General features: G+C 37.2%; 1 protein-coding gene across 4 annotated transcripts in view; it reads right to left on the bottom strand.

Annotated features, from left to right (window-relative positions):
• FGF12 (fibroblast growth factor 12) overlaps positions 1–25,324 on the bottom strand; it is a 536,490-nt gene that overhangs the window by 195,601 nt on the left and 315,565 nt on the right. For all 4 annotated transcript variants that reach the window (XM_037024241.2, XM_017672439.3, XM_037024243.2 and 1 more), the window contains one exon: positions 5,989–6,099. In XM_037024241.2, the coding sequence (XP_036880136.1) occupies positions 5,989–6,099 (111 nt within the window). The remainder of the gene's footprint in view (positions 1–5,988; positions 6,100–25,324) is intronic.

Below are 25,324 nucleotides of genomic sequence, written 5' to 3'. Positions count from 1 at the left end.
TGGCATTTACCAAAGCATTGCTCAAGATTATGTAAATAACACTGCTTAAAGAAAATCAGTCAGATAATACATGCAGTTCTTTTTCTTTTCATCCAACTTGTAGGTGTGATTTCACACACACACAAGCTGATGACATAGTCTTAAAGTATTGATGACACTTGAAAAATTAATATCCCTAAAACTGCATATGGCTTAGCCCTTACTCTCTCCTGAGAACTATAATGCGTATGCTTGGGTGGGTGAAAGAGATGAACTCTTTGTCCAGAAAGGCCCCTTGTTAGGGAGAAAGAACATCTTTATAATTCTTTGCGGCATTTCTTATGTTCTCGATAATTTTCCCCAGCTAACCATTTGGACCCTGTTTCTGTTCATAGTTTACCAATACAGAGCTTCTGTTGGTTTTGGCTTTGTCTACACACTTATGACTGGTGGTATCAAAACATCATATGTTTTGTATTGTATAGAGAATATAATCAGATGGCTAAATTTTTTAATTTCCAATTGAATTTCTGAAACTCAGATACAGACCAATTTGAAACATATTTCTTTATGCTAAATACATCAAGAATTTAATTCATTTATAAAATCTTAAATTACATTTGTATTCATAATCGGTAGTTAGGAAGACAAAATATTAGAAGTCTATAATCAAAAGATCTCAAGTAGACTCCACATTAATTAAGTACTAAGTATAAAAATGAAACAATATTTTACTAAAACAAAACATGGAAATTTTTTAATAACCTTGGCATGCATAGCATTTCTAAATAGGAAAGCAAAGCTGAAGGCATAAAAGCATATTTAAAATAGAGTATTGCAAAATAATTCAGAGACAAACAAAAAATGGGTAAAAATATTTGCAATTCATATAACAAAAAGCTGATTTTTAAAATAGAAACAGATTTCCTAAAATTATAAACAGGCATTTTATGGAAAAAGAAGTGTAGATGGCTCTTAAATATTAAGAACAAGTGCTCAACCTAAATCATAACAAGAAAAATAAAGTTTATGTTTTTAGGTAATAAAGAATCAAAAGTTAGATAATCCACTGTGTTAATTAGAGCATAAGTAAGGTGACACTCGTAAATCTGTATGATGGAGAGCAAACAGGTATTTTTCAAAATTTAAAAAAAAAAAGCATACTCTTGATCCAGCAGTTCCATTTCTAAGTATTCATCATTAAAACACAGTTTCACATGGGCAAAATTACGTATGTACAATAAATTCTTTATATTATTGTTTGCATTAGCAAAATATTAGAAATAATTGACATGTCCTGTCATAGAAAATAAATTATTCTATTTAAATATGTACTAATATGGAAAAATCTTATAATAATTTGTGTTTTTACAAAGGTGCTGAACAAGGCAGATTGATGATATGATATGACATTAGATATATACTACTGAATATGTTGATAAATGCATAGACCATAGAATACCAGGGGAGGCAAGGAGGAGAGAAACAGAAAATTTCTTTTGTATATGTCACTGACTTCCAGCCAAAGAAACAACTACTATTGTTGAAGATAATTGGGTTTAATGACTCACAGAAAGGAGAAAAATACACACAATTAACAAACAGGGATATCTTATAGTAAGAAGGTATGAGAAAGGACTTAAGAGGATTTAGTCCTATGTTAAGTGATTTTTAGGGAGGGCTCAAAAAAATTCAGATTTACTCCAGACTGGATATTCTAAGGAAAAAAGTGTAATTCTATGATTGGGTATCTTAATGGTTCTTATCTACAAGGCAAGAAGAAAAGAGTGAGGTTAATAGTGTGTTTGGTGAATTAGCAGCAGCCATTCATATAATCCAGGAGAGAGGAATATTTGGTCATTTTGTAGTTTGGACAATCCAGCTCCTTTTGTCTGAGTTCAGACATGGTTACAGAGTGGTCTTGTTTTTGTCCTGATCCATTAAGGTCACAGTGGCCTTGTTTGATTTGGTGTTCTGTGAAATTGTTTATATTCAACAGAAGCGCACCAAGGCCTGCTTGGAGTACCAAGCTAGCTCCTGGCTGACAGGGTTGTTTTGCTCTTTGTCAACTGTACACCCTTTGGTGTCTTTACACCTTTGTACTATATATTTATCTTACCTATTTCAAATAACTTTAAAAAGAAGCTCAGGGCTAAGGACCTTAAAACTCATGGAGTTCAGAGACATCCCAAACACCACCACCTTACTCCCCCTCCCACACTAAAGAGGTTCTCTTAAAGAACCCCTATAAGTAAGTGCCAGTACGGAATCTGCCTGACTATCTCCAGTTTCACCATTGTGCTAATTTCCCCAGCCGCTCATTCCACCAGCAAAGGCCTCTTCATCGTTTTGTTCAGAGGAAACGAGAACAATACATTTGGTTATAATATCTTAATTGTTCTCACCCCAGCATGTTTAACCTATTCAAATGTATCTTCTCCTATGGTAACTAGAGGAGCAGAATAATAACCGTTCTAATTTTATGTAAAATATTCCTATTAATATGCTCCAAACTGCAATTGTCTTTTTTGTACCAGTGTTCCAACACAGTTTTGAATCTTTTGTTATCATTCCATTTTCAGAAACTCTTATCTGTTGCTGCTGACAAACCCATTTGTTTTGTACTCAATTATATGTAATTAGTCTTTTCTTCATGAACAAAAGAACAGGTGTCTTTATCAATCAATCCAAGATAACATGGTAAGGTTGGATGTATCTAATGATGTCTAGTGAACCAAACAACACAATTCTGACAGATGCTCATAGTAACAAGATTTTTTTTTCAAACAATCAAATGCTTTTACTATTGCCCTCACAAAGTAGAGAAAGAAAAGGCATTTTAACATCTTAGAGGTTTATAATTTTCTATTTAAAAAAACATGAGTAGAGTTTAAATTCTTCTCTGACATTTTTACCCTTATCCAGTCCCCACTTCGAAAAAAGTATAAATAAAAATTATTGTTTTCATTGGAGATTTTTTCAATGAAAACTGGGGAGGGGGAATCAGAAGAAAGTACATTAGTAGAAAAACTGGTGACATCTGAATAAAGTCTACAGCTCAGTTAATGGTATCATACCAGTGTTAATTTCCTGGTTTTGGTAACTGTACTACTATTATATAAAATGGTACTAGTAGGAAGCAGAGGAAAGAGTACACAGAATTCTCTGTATTACTTTATAATTTTTCTAAAGTCTAAAATTATTTCAAAAGAAAAAAGTTAAAAAAATGGTTGGGTGGGTAGAGTATTTATTTACCCAATTACCTAGAGAATCTTTTGCACATTTGCATAAGAAAACATTCATTCATTCATTCCATTTTTGTTGACCACTTCCTCTGTACTAGCGAACATTCTCAGTTCTAAAGATACATCAAAGATCAAAACAAAAATGTCTTCTCTCATGGAACTTACATTCTGCTGAGAAAAAGATCAAAAATACATAAATGAATAAACAGCAACGGTATATGTCAGGTGGTCACAGGAGCTATGAATAGAAAAAAAGTGGGGTATCATAATAGAGAGGGCCAAGATGGGAAACAGTGTAATTTTATAAAGGATGGTCAAGGGAGGTCTCTTCAACATCTATATGAAATATCTTAACAGTACTGTTTACAATATCCTTGAAATAGAAGTGATAATTATCCACAAATAAGAGAAAGGATAAATATATTTGGGCATGTTCATGCAATGGAATACTTCACCAAAATGATATAAAGGAAATATATCACCATATATGCACCTCATAATCATAATATTGAGGAGGAGGAAATGTACATAAAAGTTATATACAGTAATGCTCTCACTTACAATAACGTTAAAAACAGGTAAAACAATATTATGAATATTGAAGTATACATATATGAAAACGTCTATTTTTTAAACTGCATGGAAATAAGAAATGCCCAGTTCAGGACAGTTGTTATGTCTGGCACTGAAAGAGCAGGACTCCACAGAAAGAGCACACAGGTGTTCAAATGTATTCATATTTTTAACTAAATTTTAGGGGTTGCATATCCAGATGAATTTATCCTAGTGTTATTATTTTGTACATTGAAACTGCCTTTAACATCAATATATCAAAAAGCGTGTACAGTAGTTTATTTCAACAAAAAATATTTTAAATTTGTGAATTCAGAGTTTCTAAAAGTATCTGACAAAATGTTTCACCCTCAGTGTATGTGTGTGTATGTGTGTTTGTGTTATGCATAATGCCATTATGTTTATATGTACTTTTATCATATATATATAGAAGCATATATATAGAAGCATATGTATATAAGCATAAGTATATAAATGTAAGTATGCATATATACTAGCCATTGCACCAGTATCAGCAGAGAAAGCAGTTTTTCCTAGAAACAATGAAGCAAGGATTTGTGTCGGTCGACTGCACCCTCTCACCCCTGCCCTTCTCCCGCTGCCCCACGATAAATGTCAGGCCTCTGCAGCAAAGCTGTCTGGGGCACAGCTACATCATGTGGAACTGAGCATTGCTTTTTGGCTTACTCGAGAACTAAATCTATCTTCATCAACTTAAAATTTTTTTTTAATTTGGGTGAATGGTGCTGACAGAGGATATTAATTTCATCATCTCCAGACAATGTCATGTCATAGAAAAAGAAAGTGAGATCAAGGGATACCTCAGAGATAGAACAGGTGACAAGCTAAGCAATCTCTCTGATTCTTTCCATCTATACTTCCAGCTTCACTAAATCTACATTCAAGTACAGATGCAATAAGTGAAAATCCTACACAGAGAGAAAAGCATCGCCTTTCTTCTGTATTCAGTTGAAAGAGTGAATCATTTAAAGAATGGGTTCCCAGAAACAAACAAAAATGCAAAGCACAATAAGCTAATCAACTACTTTGCAGGAAACTGCAATGAAATTCTGTATACATGTCTTTTCTTTATTGTAATTCATATTTTGTAATGTGTAATATTAAATGAACAAAGAACAATTAAGAAGGGTGGGCAAGGGCATTTTCACACTTTACGGATTATAGATCTTTTCTCAAATCTTAATTTTTAATTTAAAGATATTTTACCATATATTATCAGGCTTCTTAGATTACCTTAGGCAGTTGGTGGATTGTCAGTCGATCATAAAGTCGTATCAATGAGAAGATAACTCAAAGGGATGTGTATTTAATGAGCATTTACTATGTGCTAGACACTAAAGATCTAGAAGTGATTACAGACAAACTAGGAAACAACATAGCATAATTTTAGTATAACGCAAATTCTCCCCCTGGGGTTTATATATAATTATGCAGAAACTAAAAGATATGATGAGAGTGATCATTCTTGGCTCTGAGGTTTATATTCAATTTTTGTCTGAAATGTAAATGTATTCTCACAGCTTGTCAATTTTATTTAGTTATTAAACTTGTCAACTCTGTAGTTAAATTAGTTAAAAACTATTTCCAAGGATTTTTTAAATAATCTTTTAATATTTGACATTTTATTTAAAACATCATAAACAAAATTTCAAGTCTACTAGTCTTTATTATCATATTATAAGCATCAGATTTTAATATATTTTTCTTTTAAAATCAATAATTTTGTCCTCAAATTAAAATAATGTAATTTATGCATGTATGTATTCAATATTTACCTGAAGAAGTAATTTTGGTCTGCCAGAAATGACATTCTGAGAATTATTGTAACATGTTTACTATTTGGTTCTAGGATCAAAACACTATCTTGTGCTGAAGTTCTGCCTTGTTCCTATGAGTACTTATCATCATCTGACCACAAACACTGGAAAGGGAGGATATTCTTGTCCATTGACCAACATTCCTTCAAGCCTTCTATCTTCTCATTTAGTACATAGCCTCTCTGCCTTACCATCTTTCTTAAAAGAATCATAGCAAGAATGATAAAGCAAAAGGCACCAGCTTACTAGAAATTAAAGTCCATCAAAAGGCAGCCTTGCCTTGCCTTCAGCCTAGGATACACTGGGCCATATATTTTATTGTAATTGGATTGCAAGAAGCTAATGTTCCTTACTGTAGTCACTGTTTTCGTCCTTGGTCCCGTCAATGGTACCATCTGGGTGCATCTGCAGGAAATATCCCTGCTGGCTGAATAACCTTGTCACAATTCCTTTCAGCTGGGGTTCTGAAAAAAAAAAACGAAATGATTATTCAAGTTTTTATTTGTTTATAAAAATGCACCCTTGCAAATTGTCAAGAACATTCTCTAAGTAATGCAAAAATGCCATGGCTTAAATACTGAAATAAGTATTTGGAAAGGGGGTATTTTAGTAAAATGTCTTTACTTTTTTTTTTCCTTCTAGAGGCAGAACCATAACATTAGGCAGCAGTAAACCGAATGTAAATAAGTAAAACCTAACTATGATTAGGAAAATACAGAGGTGTGCTAAAAAGTGAATTCTTTCTCCCCTTCATGCATCTAGTGCCTGACTGCAGGATGCCACCAAGTTTATGGTCCCAGTCCAGAATCACTGTTTAGAGAAAACTGCGACTGTAATTCCTAAGCTTCCAGCAGTCATAACCTGGCCCAGTAAGACTTCTATTTCTTCTGAATATCAACTATTCATCAGAAACTCATAGGTTTTAAAATTCTAATCAATTTCAGCCAGAAAGAGTGGCTGGGATGAGAACTACAGGAAAAAACCAAAGCCCCATGCCCATGAGATGTCACTGGTAAGTATGTGAAAACAGTTTTGAGCTGCAGTGAATACCTCACCAGAAAGAAGTTCCAGTACTACGAAAGTCATTTTTCTAGTACAAAAAAAAAAGACAGAAAAAAATCCATATGTATTTTTCTAAGTATTTTAAACTAGAAGTGGTCCTTGGGTTTTTAAAACTCCCTACAAACTAACACCAACAAATAGAAGCCTGTATACTACATTAGGATTTTCATATACCAACGAACATAACTATCTAAAGCTTTCACATTGCGGTGCTGGCTGCCAGCAACGATCTATTTTCTATGGCATCACCACTATCTTTGTCTCTACTTTGTGTTGGACAAAAATCAGACTATTCAGTGCATTTTAGCCCTAATTATTTCATAAAAATGAGTAGAAAAAGAAAAATTCTGCTTCTGGTGATAAAAATTGAGGCAAAGATGGAAATCATATGATTGTTGATGTAGCAAAGTGCTATCCTCAAAAGGCAAACCACTGAATTTCAACTGACAGTCAATTTCATTCCTTCACCCATTTGTTTAACCACTATTTATTCTGAATTTCTTTTTTTGGTCAGGCAATATGTTAGGTACTCTGTGAAAATGATATATTTATTGATGTTTAGATCTAAATAGGAATTCTAGTTAAGACTTCCATGCACTTAACTCTTTGGGAATGGATCACTCCCTATAACATGGTTATGGCTAGACTTTTGCCCATGGGACTTCATCACACATATTCAGGAATATGAGGCAATGCCTATATAAACATGTCTTCCTCGAAGCAATCCTGAGGAAGAGAAAAGATGCCAAGAAAGTTGGAAATGAGGTAACAGGGTTATGAAAAAGACTGAACTGGAAACTGGCATTCTGATTGATAAGTATGTGTTATATTTGTGAGTTAAATAAATGTAATTTATTTGATTTGGGGGCCTTAATTTCCTTATCATTAATAATCTGTAATTTAAACTAAGTGATCTTTAGGTCCCTTCTGTGAGTCTTTACTAACTTGCAGCACATTAGAATCCTCTTCCCAGTGTGGTGGCAGAAACCAAGGGATGGGTTAATCTTCGAGGAGTTGCTTCCATCGGCCTATCCAATCTGACATCCCAAAGACATGTTGGAGGAGCACGTAGCTACCTAACCTCACTGCAAAATAAAATCCTGTACCCCTATTTACCATCTGTCAAATCCTACCAAACTTCCAGGCTCAGCTCAAGATCACCTCATCCTCGAAGGCTTGGCTATAATAAATGAGAATCACTTCTATAATTGAAATAAAAAGGGAAATAAAAAGAACATGTATGCCTCTGCCATGAGGCTAACTGGCTGACAGACAGGTGCTGATGAGGCATTCTCAGCTCTAGATGTGTAGTCAGAAGACCCAGCTTTGAATCACAATTGCCACATAGTCCTGAGAAGTAATTCAGCATCTGAGAGTCGGTTTTCACATCTGTACAATGGGAAAAATAATTTCTACACCAACTATACTTACTGAGAATTTCAAATGAATAAATACACATGAGAGTATGAATTGGAAAACCCTGTAAGAAAATAAATCTTAGCTAAGGTCAAGTTTTTCAACTACGAAAGCTGAGTTGCGGCATCAGGTAGAAGAGCATTCTGAGAACAGACTCTGCATCTCCTGATTTCTTTTTCATAAAATATTAATTGGGCTTGTAAAGTCACTAAAGTTAACAGTGGGCTGAAAATAGAGAAAAGAATAGAAGCAAAGGGACAACTGTCTGACAATTCATATTTTATTTCTAATAAGCTTGATAGGGTCACTTTAAGAGGTCATGTTTTGCTTGGTAATGAGATGCATGGCATCTGAGTCACTAATGCCTACAAATGATTGTTTGTTTTTTTCTGTTCCTCTTTCTGTAGCTGAGAAGTAATTAAACATTTCTTTTGCTATGGTGAAGCTATCTCCCTGTTGGGGCCCTGGGAAGTCAGGATGGTAACTCCTGATCAGGATAATGAGCATCAGGCTTTTATACCATCCCCCACTGCCCAGGAGCAGTGCTAGAATAAGCTTAGAGCCTGAGTTTTAATCATGTGATAACCTACAAAAGCCAATGTCTTGCATTATAGATATTTTGAAGGAGACCTGACCATCTATTGAATGAATGGGTGTGTCACAGAAAGTAGTACAGCCCCCCCACAGGCATGTATCCTGATTACCATCTATCAAACCTTTCCAACTCTTTGCAGCTCAAGACCACTCCTTCACGAATGCTGGGCTATCATAGTGAGGATCACTTTTATAGTTGATGGGGATCGGGGAGAACATGTTTTGTGTTATTTTACAGAAAGAGGTTAAAAAAAATGAAACCCACATTTTGGCACATCTAGCATCCTGGGTACATTCAACAAACATGCTTTTTATTTGTCAGACCATGCTCAGGGAATCTAAGAGATGAATAAAACCTGTGCTGCCTCCAGGAAGCACTCAGTAGAATGGTATAATATATAATATGTATTATACTATATATACTATGTGATATAAACTATATTATCCTATATACTGTATATACTATGTGACATATAGTATGTTATACTGTATGTATTATGTATATATACTATGTGACATATGGTATGTTTTACTGTATTATGTGATATATAATATAATAAATATTATATTTACATATAATACTAATGTGGGATAGCTGTTACATGAAGGATAGCAACAGAGTGACATGATGGCAGCAGGGAGCAAGGGACTAATTCTGCCTTGAGGTTGGGTAAAGGCACCTCATCTGTCCCTTGAAGAGTAGCATTTTCATAGGCAAAAAGCTCAGGAGTGGCATTCCAAGAAGACAAACAATGGATAGAGGCAGAAAACAGCATGGGGGACTCTGGGAATGATGCATAATCTGGAATAGACACAATGTATGGCAGAGGTTTTCAAATGCTGACACACACAACTGCCCACTCTCAACAAATGTACACAGGACAAGAGTAAAATTAAGAAAAAATAGGATTCATGGAATAAGTTTTTATTAAGTGAATTTTTTTTCAGTTTATATGACTTTCCTTGATTCAAAGATACTGTTCTTCCATTATTTTTCTCTTTTTTTATGAAATGATGGATGGAGGGGTGGCAGGGATTTGGTTTGTTAACTTTTGTACTCTAAAGTAATGTAGCAAATACTGCTAAGCTTTTCTTCCAAATCCATTTCCCCTATTTCCTGGGCACCCAGCTAGACCATATGTCCTAGCCTCCCTTGCAGTTAGGTTTGGCAGATGAATGAGTGTCATATGGAATCTAAATGGAAGTGATGAGTACCATTTTCAGGCTGAGACTTTGACAAGCAAACATTCTCCTCCATGTTCTATTTTCCTTAACACTGTCTGGATCTCAGTGACAAAGCCCTAGGGGGTCTCAATAAAACAGAAGAATGCTGGACCCCTAAATAACTAGTGGAGAAAAGACAACAGCCATCAGAAATACCTTCAAGGACAGTTAGATGAATAAAAAATAAAGTTACACTGGTTGTGCATAATGACTTGCATCCAAGAGTATAAAATGAAACTGGGTGGGGTAACATTATAGCAGAAAACCTGACAAACAAAACACTACCCCAGCCAGGTGATCAAGGGCAACATCAACAATAATAACTCATGCTGAGGCGGGTGATGGTGGGAGGCAGGCAGATAGTTTCAAGGCTCCTGAAAGTTTCACAGCCCTTTAAGTTTCAAAAAGCTCCAATCCAATTCAGCTTAGTTAGATATACCTTAGATAGATACAGCTCAGCTCTGATTGGTTATAACCTATGCAAATGAAGCATTGTACTTTCAGCCAATCTGGAGTGAGTTGTAATGTCCTTAGTTCGGTTCTCTATTAGCTCTGTGGGGCGGGACTTTCTCCTTTCCGGAAGATATATAAACTCTAGACACTACAGCTCAGACAGAATCCTTCCTCGGAGCCCCGCCTGATTAGCAGATTCTCCTTTCTTTTCACTCCTTATTAAAAGCTTTGCCGGTTGCTCCGTACTTTTACCTGCTGGCTTCATTCCTCCTTGCCTCTAAGACACGATCCTGGGAAAAAAAGCATCTCAGCCAGTAACAATCTAATAATAGTTACCCTTGCTATGATGAGATGAGAATGATACTTTGCCTCTTTGATTTTCCTCCCCAAAACCCAGAACCCCAGGATAAACATGAGAAAAACATAAATCCCAACAAAAAGACATTCTACAGAATAGCAGACTAGTACCCTTCAAAACTGCCAAGGTCATCAAAAACAAGGAAAGTCTGAGAAAATGTCACAGCTAAGAGGAGTCTATGGAGACATGATAACTAAATGAAATAAGGAATTCTGGGTGGGATTCTGGAACTGAAAAAGAACCTTAGGTAAAAACTAGGAAATCTGAATAAAGTATGGACTTTAGTTAATCAGAAAGAATCAGTACTATAATTATAACAAACTAATGTAAGATGTTAATATGGGAAATCGTGTGTAGGATATATGGGAACTCTTTGCACTACCTTAAGTTGTCTATAAATGTAGACCGTTAAAAATAAAAAGATTATTAACAATTACCACAAAAGCAAGTTAGAAATTTCATCTTCAAAGGGGTTGGGTGAGAAAAAAAAGGTAAAGAAAAGGAATTCACATTCAACACACTTCTCTTAAGGACGATAGAGCAACTTCAACAGAAGGTTTAAACTCAAAGCCACTAAGAAATGCTGAGACCTGAAAGAGCTATCTAGATATTCCTGCTGACTTAAAGTGTAGTGCTATGTAGCAGTTACCTAGAAACACAATGGGAACCCAGAATGGAGTCAAAACTATGGGGCCAGATCATACATTGCAGGATGAACACTAACTTCAGAAAATAAAATTAATTTTAGAATTGGAAAGGAACCTGAGAACCCAACACCTTCCTTCATCAACATCAAAGATTTCAAAAGAACCACTGAGGCTCAAAAGGAAAATGTCCTGTCCAGAGTCACCCAGCTGCCACACAGATGGGTTAGGACAAGAACTGCTCTCCTGAAGAACTGAACGAACTGAATGAACAGTGTCCTTCACTCTCTGAAAAGCAGACCAGCCTATTCAACATTGGCACCCAAACTTGGAGAAAGCGCCCCCATGTAAACTCCAATTTAAAATGAAAAATATGAGTGATTCAAACCTTGCTATAGAAGCCATATCCAGACAGTTAATAGTGCTTGTTGTGATACCAATGGCCATGTTTTGAACCCATCTGCCTTCTACCAGGTACTCCCCTGATGATAATTACTGGTTTTATTTAGTACTCACAACAACTGAATGTATAAAGTACTTTTTCTCATTTTTCATATGCGATTATCAAAATTGAGAGAAACTACATCACTTACTCAAGGTTACAGAAATCATAAATGAAGAGGTAGATCGAGTTTAAAATCCGTGGACCTAGCCCCTCTCCAGCACTGTTCGTTCAGGTTCAGAAGGCTGCTGGCAAAACTGGAACATGTCCCAAGGAAAGGGAGCCAAATAAAGAGAGTACAAAGGACTGTCATGCTTAGAACAGCCGAATGAACAGTACAGTGCAGCCTGGAGAAGGGAGCACTCAGGGGACGTGAGAGCTGTCCCCACTTTCTGGAGAGCAGACGGAAGTAAGAAGATGCCAGTTTGTTCTGAGCAGCTCCACAGGGATGGATCTTGGGCTAATGGGTGAAAGTTAGAGGGAAGAAGATAAAAAAAAGTACTTTCTGTAAATTGTATTTAAAGAAAGAACAGGCTGCCCATGGAAAGAGTGATTTTTCTATCACTGGACAGAGCAAACAGGAGAAGCAGAATAACTATGGGTCAGAACAGCTGTGAATGACCTGGGTGTCTCCAAAAGCTAGGGTACTGTGCATGACAATGCAAGGTTCTCTCCAACTCCTGGGAGGCTTGGGCACAAGGCAGATGGCCCTCTAAATACAAGCTGCCTCTTCTGTTGCTTAGTGTGTGCAGGGGACAGGGAATAACAAAGACTGTTTATCAGGCATCCTGAAAATGCAAAGTTCTTTGAGAATGTTAAACATGGATTGTAGAGTAATTTGATGGGGTTTTTTAATCAGTCCCTGTAGGTTTAACAAATGGGCCCTCAGTATTAAGGTTTAGTGTTGTCATTTAAAGGAGCTGAGATTGAAGAGGCTGTTAAATGTGATTCTTGTTAAGTGCTTTTGGGGCCTCATACTGTGGCAGATTTCAAAATTAGACTATTAGGGGTAGAAATTGTTGATAAACAGATACAATTCTGACCAATCACAGCTAAAGGGGATAGGCTGGGGCACATTCATATACCATAACTCAAAGTCCAAGACAAATCAGAAATGGGATACAGTAAGACATCTGGAAGAGGAAATAACTTATCTGGGCTTTTGAATACACTGCAAGAATTACAACCACACTGAGCTGTGGGAATTCGTTAAAAATACATGTGGCTTAGTAATAAAGAGACACAGGCCTAAGGGCCCTCACTCAGCAGACTGCAGTGGACACAGTGGAAGGAGCCCCTTGCAAAACCGAACACATGATGCCGAAGACATATCCTCATGGCCCAGCAGCATCTGCTCTGTGGGGGAAACACAGTCACGGTCTGTCCCCAGTCCTCAAGTGAAGGTGACATACGCCATGAGCAGTTACCTTCCTAAGGATCATGAAATCCCTGTGAAGTACTAATAATTTCAAGAGGACTCTGTATCTGTAAGTGCCCCAATCAACAAATACTAATGGCACATTTCATTCAAAAAACAAGAATTTATTGAGCACTGGGGGTTATTCTTCAAAGCACTGAGATAACTGGAGGTATGCTATTAAACCAGCACTCAAAAAAAAAAAATCCAGAACCTAATTTCCATGGGGCTGATTTCCTCAGTGTAAATATTCCCACCCAGGCTAATTAAAAAGTACTAGTGACACCACTGACTGCAGAGTTGGAGCTGGGAAGAGATGAGCACAATGGTGCCCCTGCACACCACTGAGTATAACAGAGAATAGGACAAGAAGCTTACATTCCAGTAGGAAAGACAGTGTGAACAGGTAAACAATGAACACAGAATAGAGCTAGTACAGGTGCCATATGCAAAACAAAGCAATGAAAAAAGACAGAGCGTATGGGAGACACACGAGGTTATTGTGCACAGAGTGGTCAGAAGATGACATCACTGAGACCCGATGAAGAGAAACAGCAAGCCACCGAGGATGACCTCACAAAAGAGCCCTGAGAGCACATTCCAGGCACAGGGAACAGCAAATGCAAAATAGCCTAAATGGAACACAGCCATATCCATTCATTCACACATGTGCCCATGGCTACTTTCATGCTACAACAGAGGTAACTAGATGAAACAGAGACTCTATAGCCTGCAGAGCCTAAAATACTGACTCACAGACTTTACAGAGATAATGTAGCCACTGTTGCTCTAGACTCTAGCTGATGTAGTTCCCTCAGCCTGAAATGCACAACCCCTGCCTTTCTCCTCTGCCCAGAACTCTTCCTCCTTCTGGGCTCAGCTGTCTTGCACAAGGCCTTCCCTGACACCCTGGGGCAAAATTAATCTCTCCCTGTGCAGAGCTGCCCGGCACAGAATTAGGAGAGGACTCCCCCATCCCACGGTTACAGCTGTGTGCTCAGCCATCTGTCTGCTGCTGAACAGTGAGCTCCTCAAGGGCAGGGGCCTGGAATTATTCATCACTTTGTCCCAGCAGCACCGTACAAGCTGCCAGGCACAGGGTAGGTGAGGAATGTTTGCATGCTGAAAGAAAGAAAATCAGTTTCATGTGGGATTTTTTTGTTGTCACCTGTGACTTTCAGAGAAGTATGTCATTTGGAGAAAGCTGTTAGCAGCCTTTTTGTATAATGCCTCCGGCCTTTAGTGCATTTCTCTCCAATTTCAATCTCGGCACCCCCACACTGAACACAGTCAAACAGTCTGACAAACGCAATGGTGTCCCCATAAAATGCACAGTCTCCAAAGCTCCGAGTTGCTGCACACTTCAACACGAATCAAGTGACCTTGAGATGGGTGATCCTTGACCTTCATGCTGCTTCAAAGCTAAACAGAAAAAAAGGCCAGGCTTTTCCAGAGTACCCTCATCACTCAAGCAGTGAGAGCTGGGGAAAACAGGAGAGGCAGGGCGGGAAAACTGAGCCAGGAAGTGAAATGTCAAGGGGATGGCATTTCTGCACTGAGCCAGTTTTGTTCCTCATACCATTAGCCCCTTTCCTAGCCCCTTTCCTCCCAGATTCTTCTCTATAAGACACTCTAGTAAAGTTAAAATAACACAACCACCATTTATTGACTTCCAACATGATCTAGACACTAGGTACAAGGAAGAATAAGATGTAAGTCCTGCCTTGAAGACACCCGTGGCCTCATTAGGGAAGCATAAACACAACTAATCATTAGAGCAGTGAGCATGAAAAGCGCTGTCATAGAGGAACAAACGGAATGCCATGGAAGCACAGAGAGGGACGCTGTTTTTGCCTGGGATGGTGGGTTCCGGGACAAGAGGCAGTTAGGAAAGGCTTCAAAGATGAAGCAACATTTGAGCCTTAGACTTGAACAGTCCAGGGGATTTTGCAGGAGCTGAGCATGTCCACGGTCTGGGCACAGATGACTGCAGTCAGGGTGTGGGGAAATAAGGGAGTATATGCAGTGGCTGGAGGTGACAGCAGAAGGGAAATATGGGTCCAGGACACTTGAGGTTCCTTAAGCAAAGTTAGTATGTTTTATTTATTCTTTAAACCAAGATCTCCAAACTCTTTGGTCATACATTCCCATCTATAAAACATTTTAAATGTATAGCCTCCATGTATGTATATTTATTATTTATAAGTTACAAGTATGGCCTTTTCCAAAAATTATGTGTATATCATAAATCAAAACTGAAGTGTTTAAATGAGACCAGTATTAAACACAAACAGAAATTAAAATAGTTTCTTTCCTCATGCCAAAGGATTGTCTTGCCCCACCCACTTCAAAAAGGAGAAGCATCAGGTGCCACTGCATTAGGCAATGGGGACACACTGAGGCATTTTAAGTCTGGGGATAAATTATGAAGACAGTATAATAGAAAGCCAAATCAGGGGACAGTAGGAAAGGATGAATTACAGTGGGTGGTACGTACTCATGGAAGTCACTTCTGGAGCTGTCACATATAATAAGGACCTTAGGTAGGCAGTAGTGATGAGGGTAGAGAGATGTCAGCCTGAGGACTGACTGCTCGGTGGTGTTTAGTGCATGACAGGATGTGTAGACTCCTTTCATTTCTAGAAAAATGTGTGACCTCTCTGTCCCTAAATCTAAATCTATCACTGGGTTTCTAAAGAAGCCCTGTTTAAGTGTAGAATATCATGGAATGTAAGGGTAAGGAAGCTTAGTGTGAGCGTTTCCAGGAAGCCCAATTATTTCTTTGTCTTTCTAAGGATCTCCATTCATAAAAGGGAGTTTGATTCAGGTCAGCCTCTCTGAGTCCGACACCCAGGGAGGTAGGCCTGGAATGAACATGGCTTCCAGGCAACTGAAGAATGATCTCTGGAGATGGCCAACCACAAGGTATTGCAAACATGAAAATAAGCCTAGAATTTTTGGATTTTAGAACCAGAATAGCCATTGAGGATGATCTAAGTCAAGGCTCACTGTACAGATACAGAAGCAGAACAGTAGGGAGAGGGGAAAGCCCTCTGGAGTCAGCACTCTGTAATTGCCTGTGATCCTTCTGCGCTAGGCCCCTAGAAATGAAAGCCATTTTTCATACCTCCCAGAGGTATCCTGACCTTGTCCCAAACTACCTGTATGGTATCTAGAAAGCTATTTAAATTCTTTGTGTACAGGTTTACTTTGCTGCATGTGAAAGGACTTGATTCTGAAGGCTGCTCTAAGGAATTACGAAGACACTTAATGGTGTGCTAATGACCAGGAGGTGGCCATGCTGGTATGGTTGACTTGACTTTCAGACAGAATTAAAGTCAATAGGAAGACATAGAAGCAGTAGCTTCTGAGTTTTGTTCACAGATAACAATTGCCAAGCATTTACCACATCTCAGGGATTTTACATGGATTATTACTCTAAATTCTCATGGAAAAAATTTAAGGTAGGCACTATCACTGAGACTTTTTTATAAACCAGGAAACTGAGTCTTGCAGAGGTTAAGTCACTTGCTCTAAATCAGACAGCTAATAAATGCCAGGAGCAGGTGTTGAAGCCAGATCTCTCTGCTCTTTACACTTTTCATTGCTAATCATCAGCTGTCCCTCGAAGAAGTCTAACATGCTGTACTTCTCTCATCTTCCTTAACCGTGAAGAGCCCATAAAAACAGTAGAAATCTGTGAAGCAAGGGACCAGGAAAGAACAGCAAACACTAAACTGGAGTTGAAGACATGGCTTTTGGCCTCCTGCTGCAAAAAAGGGGGGAAAATGTAAAACTCCAATGTATATAAAGGCCTTCTGTATGAAAGTATCCCCATAGAATTTGGCATAGAAAAATCTTCTCAGGTAATCTCAAGGTATCTTTTTCAAAAACACATGATCTGGCACCAGAATAAATGAACAGTACACATTACTTGGGAGAGAGCAGGCAGGACAGCCCCTAATGTCAGAGGGGCTGTACAACATTGGGCCTGTCCTAAAATTCCCTTGTACCTCAGAGATCTGTTCATCCAGTATGGCAAGCCTGGGGAATTCCCTCATACACCACAAACAAGAAATTATCTGCAGGGAAATTGCTATCGGTGTAAAATGTGATCTTTGTCTATCATCTTTTTTTACGGCATCCACCAAGAAAACTCTGCAGAGTCAACCAGAGTGAATTGAAGAGGTAATAATACTTCCTGTAAAAGAAACCCCAAGAGCCTATTAACTCAGCTCAGTGGCAAGTTCAGGCCAGGCAGTGTGGTGCAGGGGGAAGCATGGGCCGGGTGGATCCAGATTCTGGGATCTGATCTCAGCTGTTTGCTCCTCTTCACAGCTACTGGCACCCCTTTGTCCAGCCCATCAGCACCTCCTGGCTGGATTCCTCCAACAGCTTCTGCACTAACACTCACCTTTTTTCCCTTTCACATCACACTATAGAGAAGGTTGTATTTTATAGTACAAATTGGATCTTGTCACTCTCCTACTTAAACCCCTTAATAGCTTCCCATTCATTTACAATAAAATGTCAAACCCTTAGCATGGCCTGGAGAGCTTTGCACCATCTGGTTCCTGCCTACCATTCCATCATCATCTCAATTTACGCTCTCCCTAGCTCACTAAGCTCCTGGCACACATGCCTGCTTTCTCTTAAGACCTAAGGATCCTTGCACATGCATTTCCCTCTGCCTGGACTGAGTCCTTCAAGTCTCAGTTTAAATATTCCTTCATAGAGGTCTTGCCTAGGCCCCCAATCTAAATCCGCCTTCGTGTTCACATTCCCGTTCTGTTGTCAGCACGCTATGTTCTCCCCCTTCATAACACTTAGATTCTAAATACAATTGGGTTATTTTTCCTTATTTGTTTAATATCCATTTCCCCCTCCAGACTGTTGCATCTATGAGAGTGAGACCATGTTAGTTTTAACCATCACAATATAACCCACTACTTAGTATGATCCACTAACACAACATAGGAGGTAAACACGCTCATTCAGTAAACTGGTTTCCTCTCCATCTGAGTTTCATCTATAAAATGACAGTATTGGCTGCAAATTTAGAATTCCAGAAATGGAAGGGACTCATAAGTAGAAACAGATACACTTACAAGCTATTTTTAATGAATTAGAATTTAAAATGGAGAAAGTATTTTTAATAAGTTGCATCTCTCACACTGTATATTGTATTGTTAAAATTCCATTTTAAAATACAATGTACATGAACTATATATATAATAGTGCAGTTAACTTAATGATATTACAATACAGAAAAGAAAAGTAGTAATATATTTATCAAATGTGGATGGTACAGCCTGTGACGTAAATACAGATTGTAAATGTCCCCCAAATTCACTTTTGGGGGGCCCTCCAGAACAACTTGAAGGAAGTACAAAGAACTGCCCCTGTGACTGATAAGGAAGACCTGCTACAGATACAGAGATGAAATTTCCACAGAGACATGAAGCAGTGGTTTCAGACATGAGTGCCAAGACAATACTCTCAAAGGTAACCATTCTTATTCCAGACACCCATATACCCCCCACCAAAAATTTTAAAAAGCCTTCTTCTCTCCTAGCCAATTCAAGAAGCATAACTCAGGGCTAAAGATCCTCTTAAACTTTGCAGAGGAGGCCAGCTTGACTTTAACACCCATAACCTATTTAAAAAATTGTCAACAGTTTCCCATTTATCTGTGATACATCCTAGTAAGAAAAGGCATTATGTGTCAACAAATTAAATTTTAAACTGCCATATGTCTGTTTGGAAAAACAACTAAACATTAAAATATACATTAATTTTTATCTATGTGTTACAGAACAGTAATAGGGGAAAAAATCACTGTGTATTTGATGTTCAAAATTTTGCACTCTGTTCTATAAAAGACTGGTTGGTTTAATTTTAGAATCTCTGTTTTGTTTCTAAATGACAAGATAAGAGAATAAGTATGAAGCTCTTTACAAGAATGTACTCACACAAAAACCATTCTGCATATGGATCATCTCGATGGTCATACATGGAAAACCAAATTAGACAAAATGATCATGAAATTTGCTTTTAATTAGGAAACTGAGGCTCTCAAAATTTCTTGATGTGCCATGTCAGAATTTTGACCTGAGATTTTTAGTAATTTAAGTTCTGGTAAAGATTACCTTTATTACAATTTTCTGATTTACTATAGTTCTACATATTCATTAACTCCTTACTTTGAATCCTCTTTTAACTTGAAATATTCCCAAGAGGTAAAAAACAGAGAAAACAGCAGCCCTCGGTAAGTGCTTGCCATGAATGATTACATCATTTCTATGCATGGTATTTACTCATTCAATCTTTATGACAGCTCTTTGAGATTATTATTTACTTACTATTCTCATTTTACAGATGGTGAGACTGAGGCACAAAGAAATTAAGTTGCCCAGGGTCCAATATTTCATAAGTAGAGGGGCTTGCAGAATTTGAGCCCAGCAAGTCTGGCTCTAGAACCGCAGTGTAGGCTTCAATGCTTCACTGCCTCTCAAACATCCACAAACTCACCATCCACATTTAACAAATACTAACACTGGCCATAATTGTTTCAAATCCTTTTTACTTAATTAAAAGTCTAGTCATCTTCTCCATTCCATTCCATCACTTTCCTAACCAGACCTAGACATATTTCTGAATTAGGTATGGAGCCTTCTCATTTATATTTTTGCTCATTATTCCCTCTGTATCTATTCACAAAAATGCATAGTGCTATTTCATGTACTGTACATTTTTGCATTAAAAATATCATGGTGTAAGCAAAAAACTGAAGGAAGAAAACCGCAGTAGACTCAAGACTCCAAGGGACTAGCGGTTACCAAAGGGGAGGGGTGTGGGAGGGCAGGTGAGGAGGGAGGGAGAAGGGACTGAGGGGTATTATGTTTAGTACACATGGTGTGGGGGATCATAGGAGAACAGTGTAGCACAGAAAGGCAAATAGTGAATCTGTGGCATCTTACTACACTGATGGACAGTGACTGCAATGGGGTATGGGTGGGGACTTGATAATATGGATGAATGTAGTAACCACATTGTTTTTCATGTGAAACATTCATAAGAGTGTATATCAATAATACCTTAATTTAAAAAATCTTAAAAAAAATCATGCTGTACATGCCATTGAGCAATCTGATTATTTCATTTAGTGTATTAATAATATATATTTGGATTTTGAATTTTCATCTGATCTGAAACTCCCTTAATAGACAACTATAATCATTTTGCATTTATTGTAATTTCTGCTTTAGTTGTTTTTGTTTCTGTCATCTTAGTTCATGTTTTCAATTTATTTTTCATTCTTTGTTTCTTTACTTATCCTTATGGTCTTTCAGTTGTATTGATTTAGTTTTCCTTTTTCTCCCTCCCATTTTTTCCCCTTATCTTGGTTTGGAAATTACAGTTCTATTTCTATTATTTTAGCGGTTACTCTTAAATATTTAACATAAATTTGTAAATTAGCCAAATCCAAGTACAGCTGTTAACACTAAGCTCCTACCAAATAATGCAAGCACCTTAAAACTCTGAAATCCTCCCACTTCTACCACTGTCCAGTAGGTCTAGCTTCTTTTTAAACCCATGAAAGATTTATCATAGGATCTTTATCAGTAATTACATATTACAAATACCAACATGTTCACTGTCTCTTTTTGCTCACCATTGCATTTCAGCTCCTCTTCCCTCAGGAATTCAACCTCCTCGTTGTGAACCAATAAGGAGGGTGGGTCAATAGTAAAATTTCTCAGTCTTTGCCAGAATTTACATCTCTCTCTCCCTCTTGAATTGCAGTTGAATGGACATACTGTATCAAATTATGGTTATTTTGCCTCTCATTCTGAAAATATTATCTCATTGTTTTCTAGCAATGGTTATTGCTGATTACAAGTCTACATGACTCTGCCCACCTTTCATTCGTAATCTGTCTTTTCTCTCTGGCCACTTTTAAGACAGTCTGTCTTCATTACAATGTGGTTTTACTACAACAATTTCAGATGGAAATTTTTAAAGAATTTGATGGGACATGGTCACATGAATTGTTCAGCTCTGCAAATTATTTTCACCTTTTTTATTACAGGTAGCCTGGCATTGTCTCTCTCCTTTTACAAAACTCCTAGGAAATGCATGTTGCATCTTCTTCTATACTCTGTATCTTGTAAACTCTCATTTAATGTTTTCCATCTCTCAATATCTCAAAGAAGCACTCTGAGTGATTTCTCTGATTTCATTTCCAAATCAATCACTTTCTGTTCTATTGTGTATAGCCTAATTTTGAACTCATGCATAGATTTTCTTTCCTAATCCTGCAATTACTATATAATTATTCCTATATTTTTAATCTATTTTTTCTCCATACTGCTCTATTCCTATGGCTTCTGCTTCTTTCAATTATTAAACATTTAAAGTACTCTGGTTTAAAATTTATTTCAGATTGATCTGGCATCTACAGTTCGGAAGTATGACTTCCTCAATTTGTTGTGCTTTATCCTTATGTGGTTTCTATTATTGGACTATGAGTTTTTCTTGAGAGGGAGTTCTTTCATGCTGCCTTGGACTGTGAAACCTTCAGAAAGGGTTTACACTGGCCTCTCATGATAATTTGTGCATTTCTCCAACTGCAGAGAAGTTTTTATGGTTAACTCCTCAGACTGGAACTCCTGCTTAAGGAGGAGATATTGTTAACACTTTGCAATTTTCTATGGACCCTTGCCCCGGAAGTGATCCAGGTTTAGATTTCTAACCTCCTCACAGGCAACCCTTCCGACTGACTACCTTAGGTGGGCATGAAGCTGCATAGCAGGTGGGAAGTTTTCTTCTAACTCACAATTTCTCAGAAAGAATAAGTCTCTGTTACAGGTGTTCTGACTGCCTAATACAGGCCTGAGGCCTTATCTCCTGTACCTACATGAGGGCTAAGGCCAGTATCCATCTATTGATACCTGTGTCCCATTCTGAAAATCCCCCTTGATGCACATGAAATCAGTTTCTGCACATCTCTAGGAATGTAAATTTCCTCTTTATTTCTGGTTCTTGAGAATTCCCCTTTGATTTTGAACCCAACTACGAAGTTTCATTTTTGCTGTTGTTATATTCTCTCCATCAGATCCACCTCTTTTTAAGTGGGAAGCAGACTCTTTTTGTAACAGCTTAGATTATAATCATCAAAGTCTTATCATTTCAACAATGTTTCCTATGCCTTTAACAAGTGGTTACAGGGATAACATTAAAACTGTGTAATATGTGAAACCATCACTGCAGTTAGAACTGTGCAAGCAAACAGGACAAAAACAAGAAACACTTTGAAGGACCAAGTCAGGAACACACTTGTCTGATCCTTCCTAAGTGTCAGATGGCTACTTATTTAGTCACTAAGAGCCTACCAGGGCCAGGTACTATGCAAGGAGATTGGAGTACGGTAGGGAGCTCATTAGTTATATGTTCCCACACTTTAAATCATAAAGTAAAAATAATTTTTAAATGATTTATTTGATTGTCTTAAGGAAAATAATACATATAAAGAGATAGAGGACTGCAAACCCCCAGTTGGGAAAGCTATTCTTATTCCCCTTGTTCATTTTACAAGGGAGCAAATGGAGCCCTAGGGCAGGAAACATGACTTTTCTGATACTACACATTCATCCAAATTCAACCAGAACTCTTTCTCTGAACTATTGAAATAGCTTTTCTAAACATGGAAAGATATGGACCTAACTACTTTCACAGTTAGAAATCAAACAGGTATATGCCAGATTATCAATAAACATTATTATAGTAAACTTAAATTCAAGATTTCCAAAAGCAAGGAGCAAGGATTCATTATTTGCATTTTGGCAAAAGAGTTCTCTAAAAACATTCTCTGGCTGGCATTAATTTACATTCTAGTTTAATAAAAAACATTTATTTCTTCTTTCTTGTTGATTTTTAATATTTCTCCCAATTCCACAGAATCAGAAACACACTACCTACCTTCAATAAATCATACCTACCTTCCTCATTGACTATGTAATAAATACATGCATTTGACTATTTATTAAATACATTAATAAATAAATACATAACATGCATTCTGAGGATAACCAAGGCAAAATGACAAAAATGTCCCTTTGTACCCCAACATCTGGATAAAAGCAAGAACTATAAGGACATGAGAGAGCTCTGGTTCTTTTGGAAATATCTAACAAAGCAATGGACTCTACAAAGTGCCTACTTTCCAGAATGCTATGTTTCACACATATCACACACACACACACAAAATAAATAATAGTGCGTTTTTCTTACATTTCACATACTAAGATACTGTCTTATTTACCAAGTTTAACAATATTAATTTCTAGCACTACACTTTGACACCAACATGTTCTCAGCAAACATCAGTTGACAGAATGCTGGACTAGGAGTCAAAAGGTTTAATTCAAGTCCTTGTTCTGTCATTTGGGCAATTCACTTCACTTTTCAGTTTTCTAATGTACAGTTCAAAGAGTTGGATTGCCAAGATCTTTTTTAGATATTTTATAACATGGTCTTGATCAACATTGCCAGTAATTATAAGGCTTTTGACTTAAGATTTTATTATGTTTCAGTTATTGGGTACCATGAAATACCCAAATTTGAAGATTCAAACGCCACCATGGTATATAATAAAGACCTATTATAGCTGAGTGCTTGGGGGAAAAAAATAGCCAGAAATTAATAACAAGATTTAAATTAAAGGCTGTGCCAGAAATCTGTAAGAACACTAAATCAGTTCCAACTTTAAGCAATAATAATTAATATCCACTAATAATTAAGTAGTTGATGTGTGGTTTCAGTTCCAGGTGCCCAAGCATTCCTCTCTTGTCTCATTATTAAGAATTACAGTTGGCTATATTGCAGACACCTTTAGGCAAAGCATATTTCATCTGTTTGCTTAATGGACTGGCATCTTCTTGGAATTAAGAGTTCTGGAACTTAGTATTGATTGCGAGATTATTTATGGTTGACTTCAACATTCTCTTTCACACTGGGAAATCTCTCAGGCTATTTCAAAGACTGAAACTTCATTAATTTTCATTTGCTTAAATGAAAAAGCAAACCACATTCTAGAACCTAGCAGAGGAAACAAAGTTGGTGGCTATTAGAGAGAAATTCACAAAACAAATAATCTAAACTATGAAACTATGAGAAGAGAAGGTAACGATGCCATTACAAAAATTATGTTCTTGTTCAGAAATTCTATTTATGATAGTGAGACAATAAAAATAATCTGGGGACATCAGCCCCTAATTGTCTGGTAAGCTCTACAGTGGAACTTCTTAGAGTTCCTAGCAGTGTATTTTTTAAGACAGTTACCTCATTTCACCAGAATGGCTTCCCTCTCTCTCAGGGTCTAACAGCAAGGGAAGAAAGCTATGTTCTGTACCTCGGTTAGTGTTCTCCAATATAATGCAAGCTACATAGGTACTTTCAACTTTTCTAATAGTCACATTTAAGGAAGGAAACTAAATGACTGAAATTATTTTAATAACACATTTTATTTAACCTCAACAGCCAAAATACATAAGCAACATAAAAATTATTAATGAAATATTTTACATTCTTTTTCTTTATGCCGTCTTCAAAAATCCACAGTGTATTTCACAATTATAACACATCTCAATTCAAACTAGCCATTTTCAAGTGCTCAAAAGCCACATTAGCTAGTGACTATCATACTGTTCAGCATAGTTCTAGATGTTTCCATGCCTTGAGAGACATATTTCTCCAAACATCAACTATGTGCCTGCTACATAAAGCAGTAATTATCTCAGCGACCATAATGTGAATCCTCAGAATAACAAGGTAGAGATAACCAAAGACTGTATATGTTCTGAAAAATACACATCAGAGGAAGATACACAACAAAAAAATATATGCTGAACCTGCTGCATGCCTGCCTCTTTCCTTCTATCCTTTCACTGGCTCTTTCTTCTACCAACAGTCTGGCCTTGGTACTATGTCAAGAAATATAAGGTAAAGAAAAAAAAAAAAAAAAAAGAAAGAAAAGGCAGTTATGGTCAGTGCCCTCATGAAGTTGACTCTGTAGATG

The sequence above is a fragment of the Manis javanica genome, chromosome 3 (assembly GCF_040802235.1).
Source record: "Manis javanica isolate MJ-LG chromosome 3, MJ_LKY, whole genome shotgun sequence".
NCBI lineage: Eukaryota > Metazoa > Chordata > Mammalia > Pholidota > Manidae > Manis > Manis javanica.
Note: the sequence above shows the minus strand (reverse complement) of the source record. Positions and strands in the feature narration are given on the sequence as shown.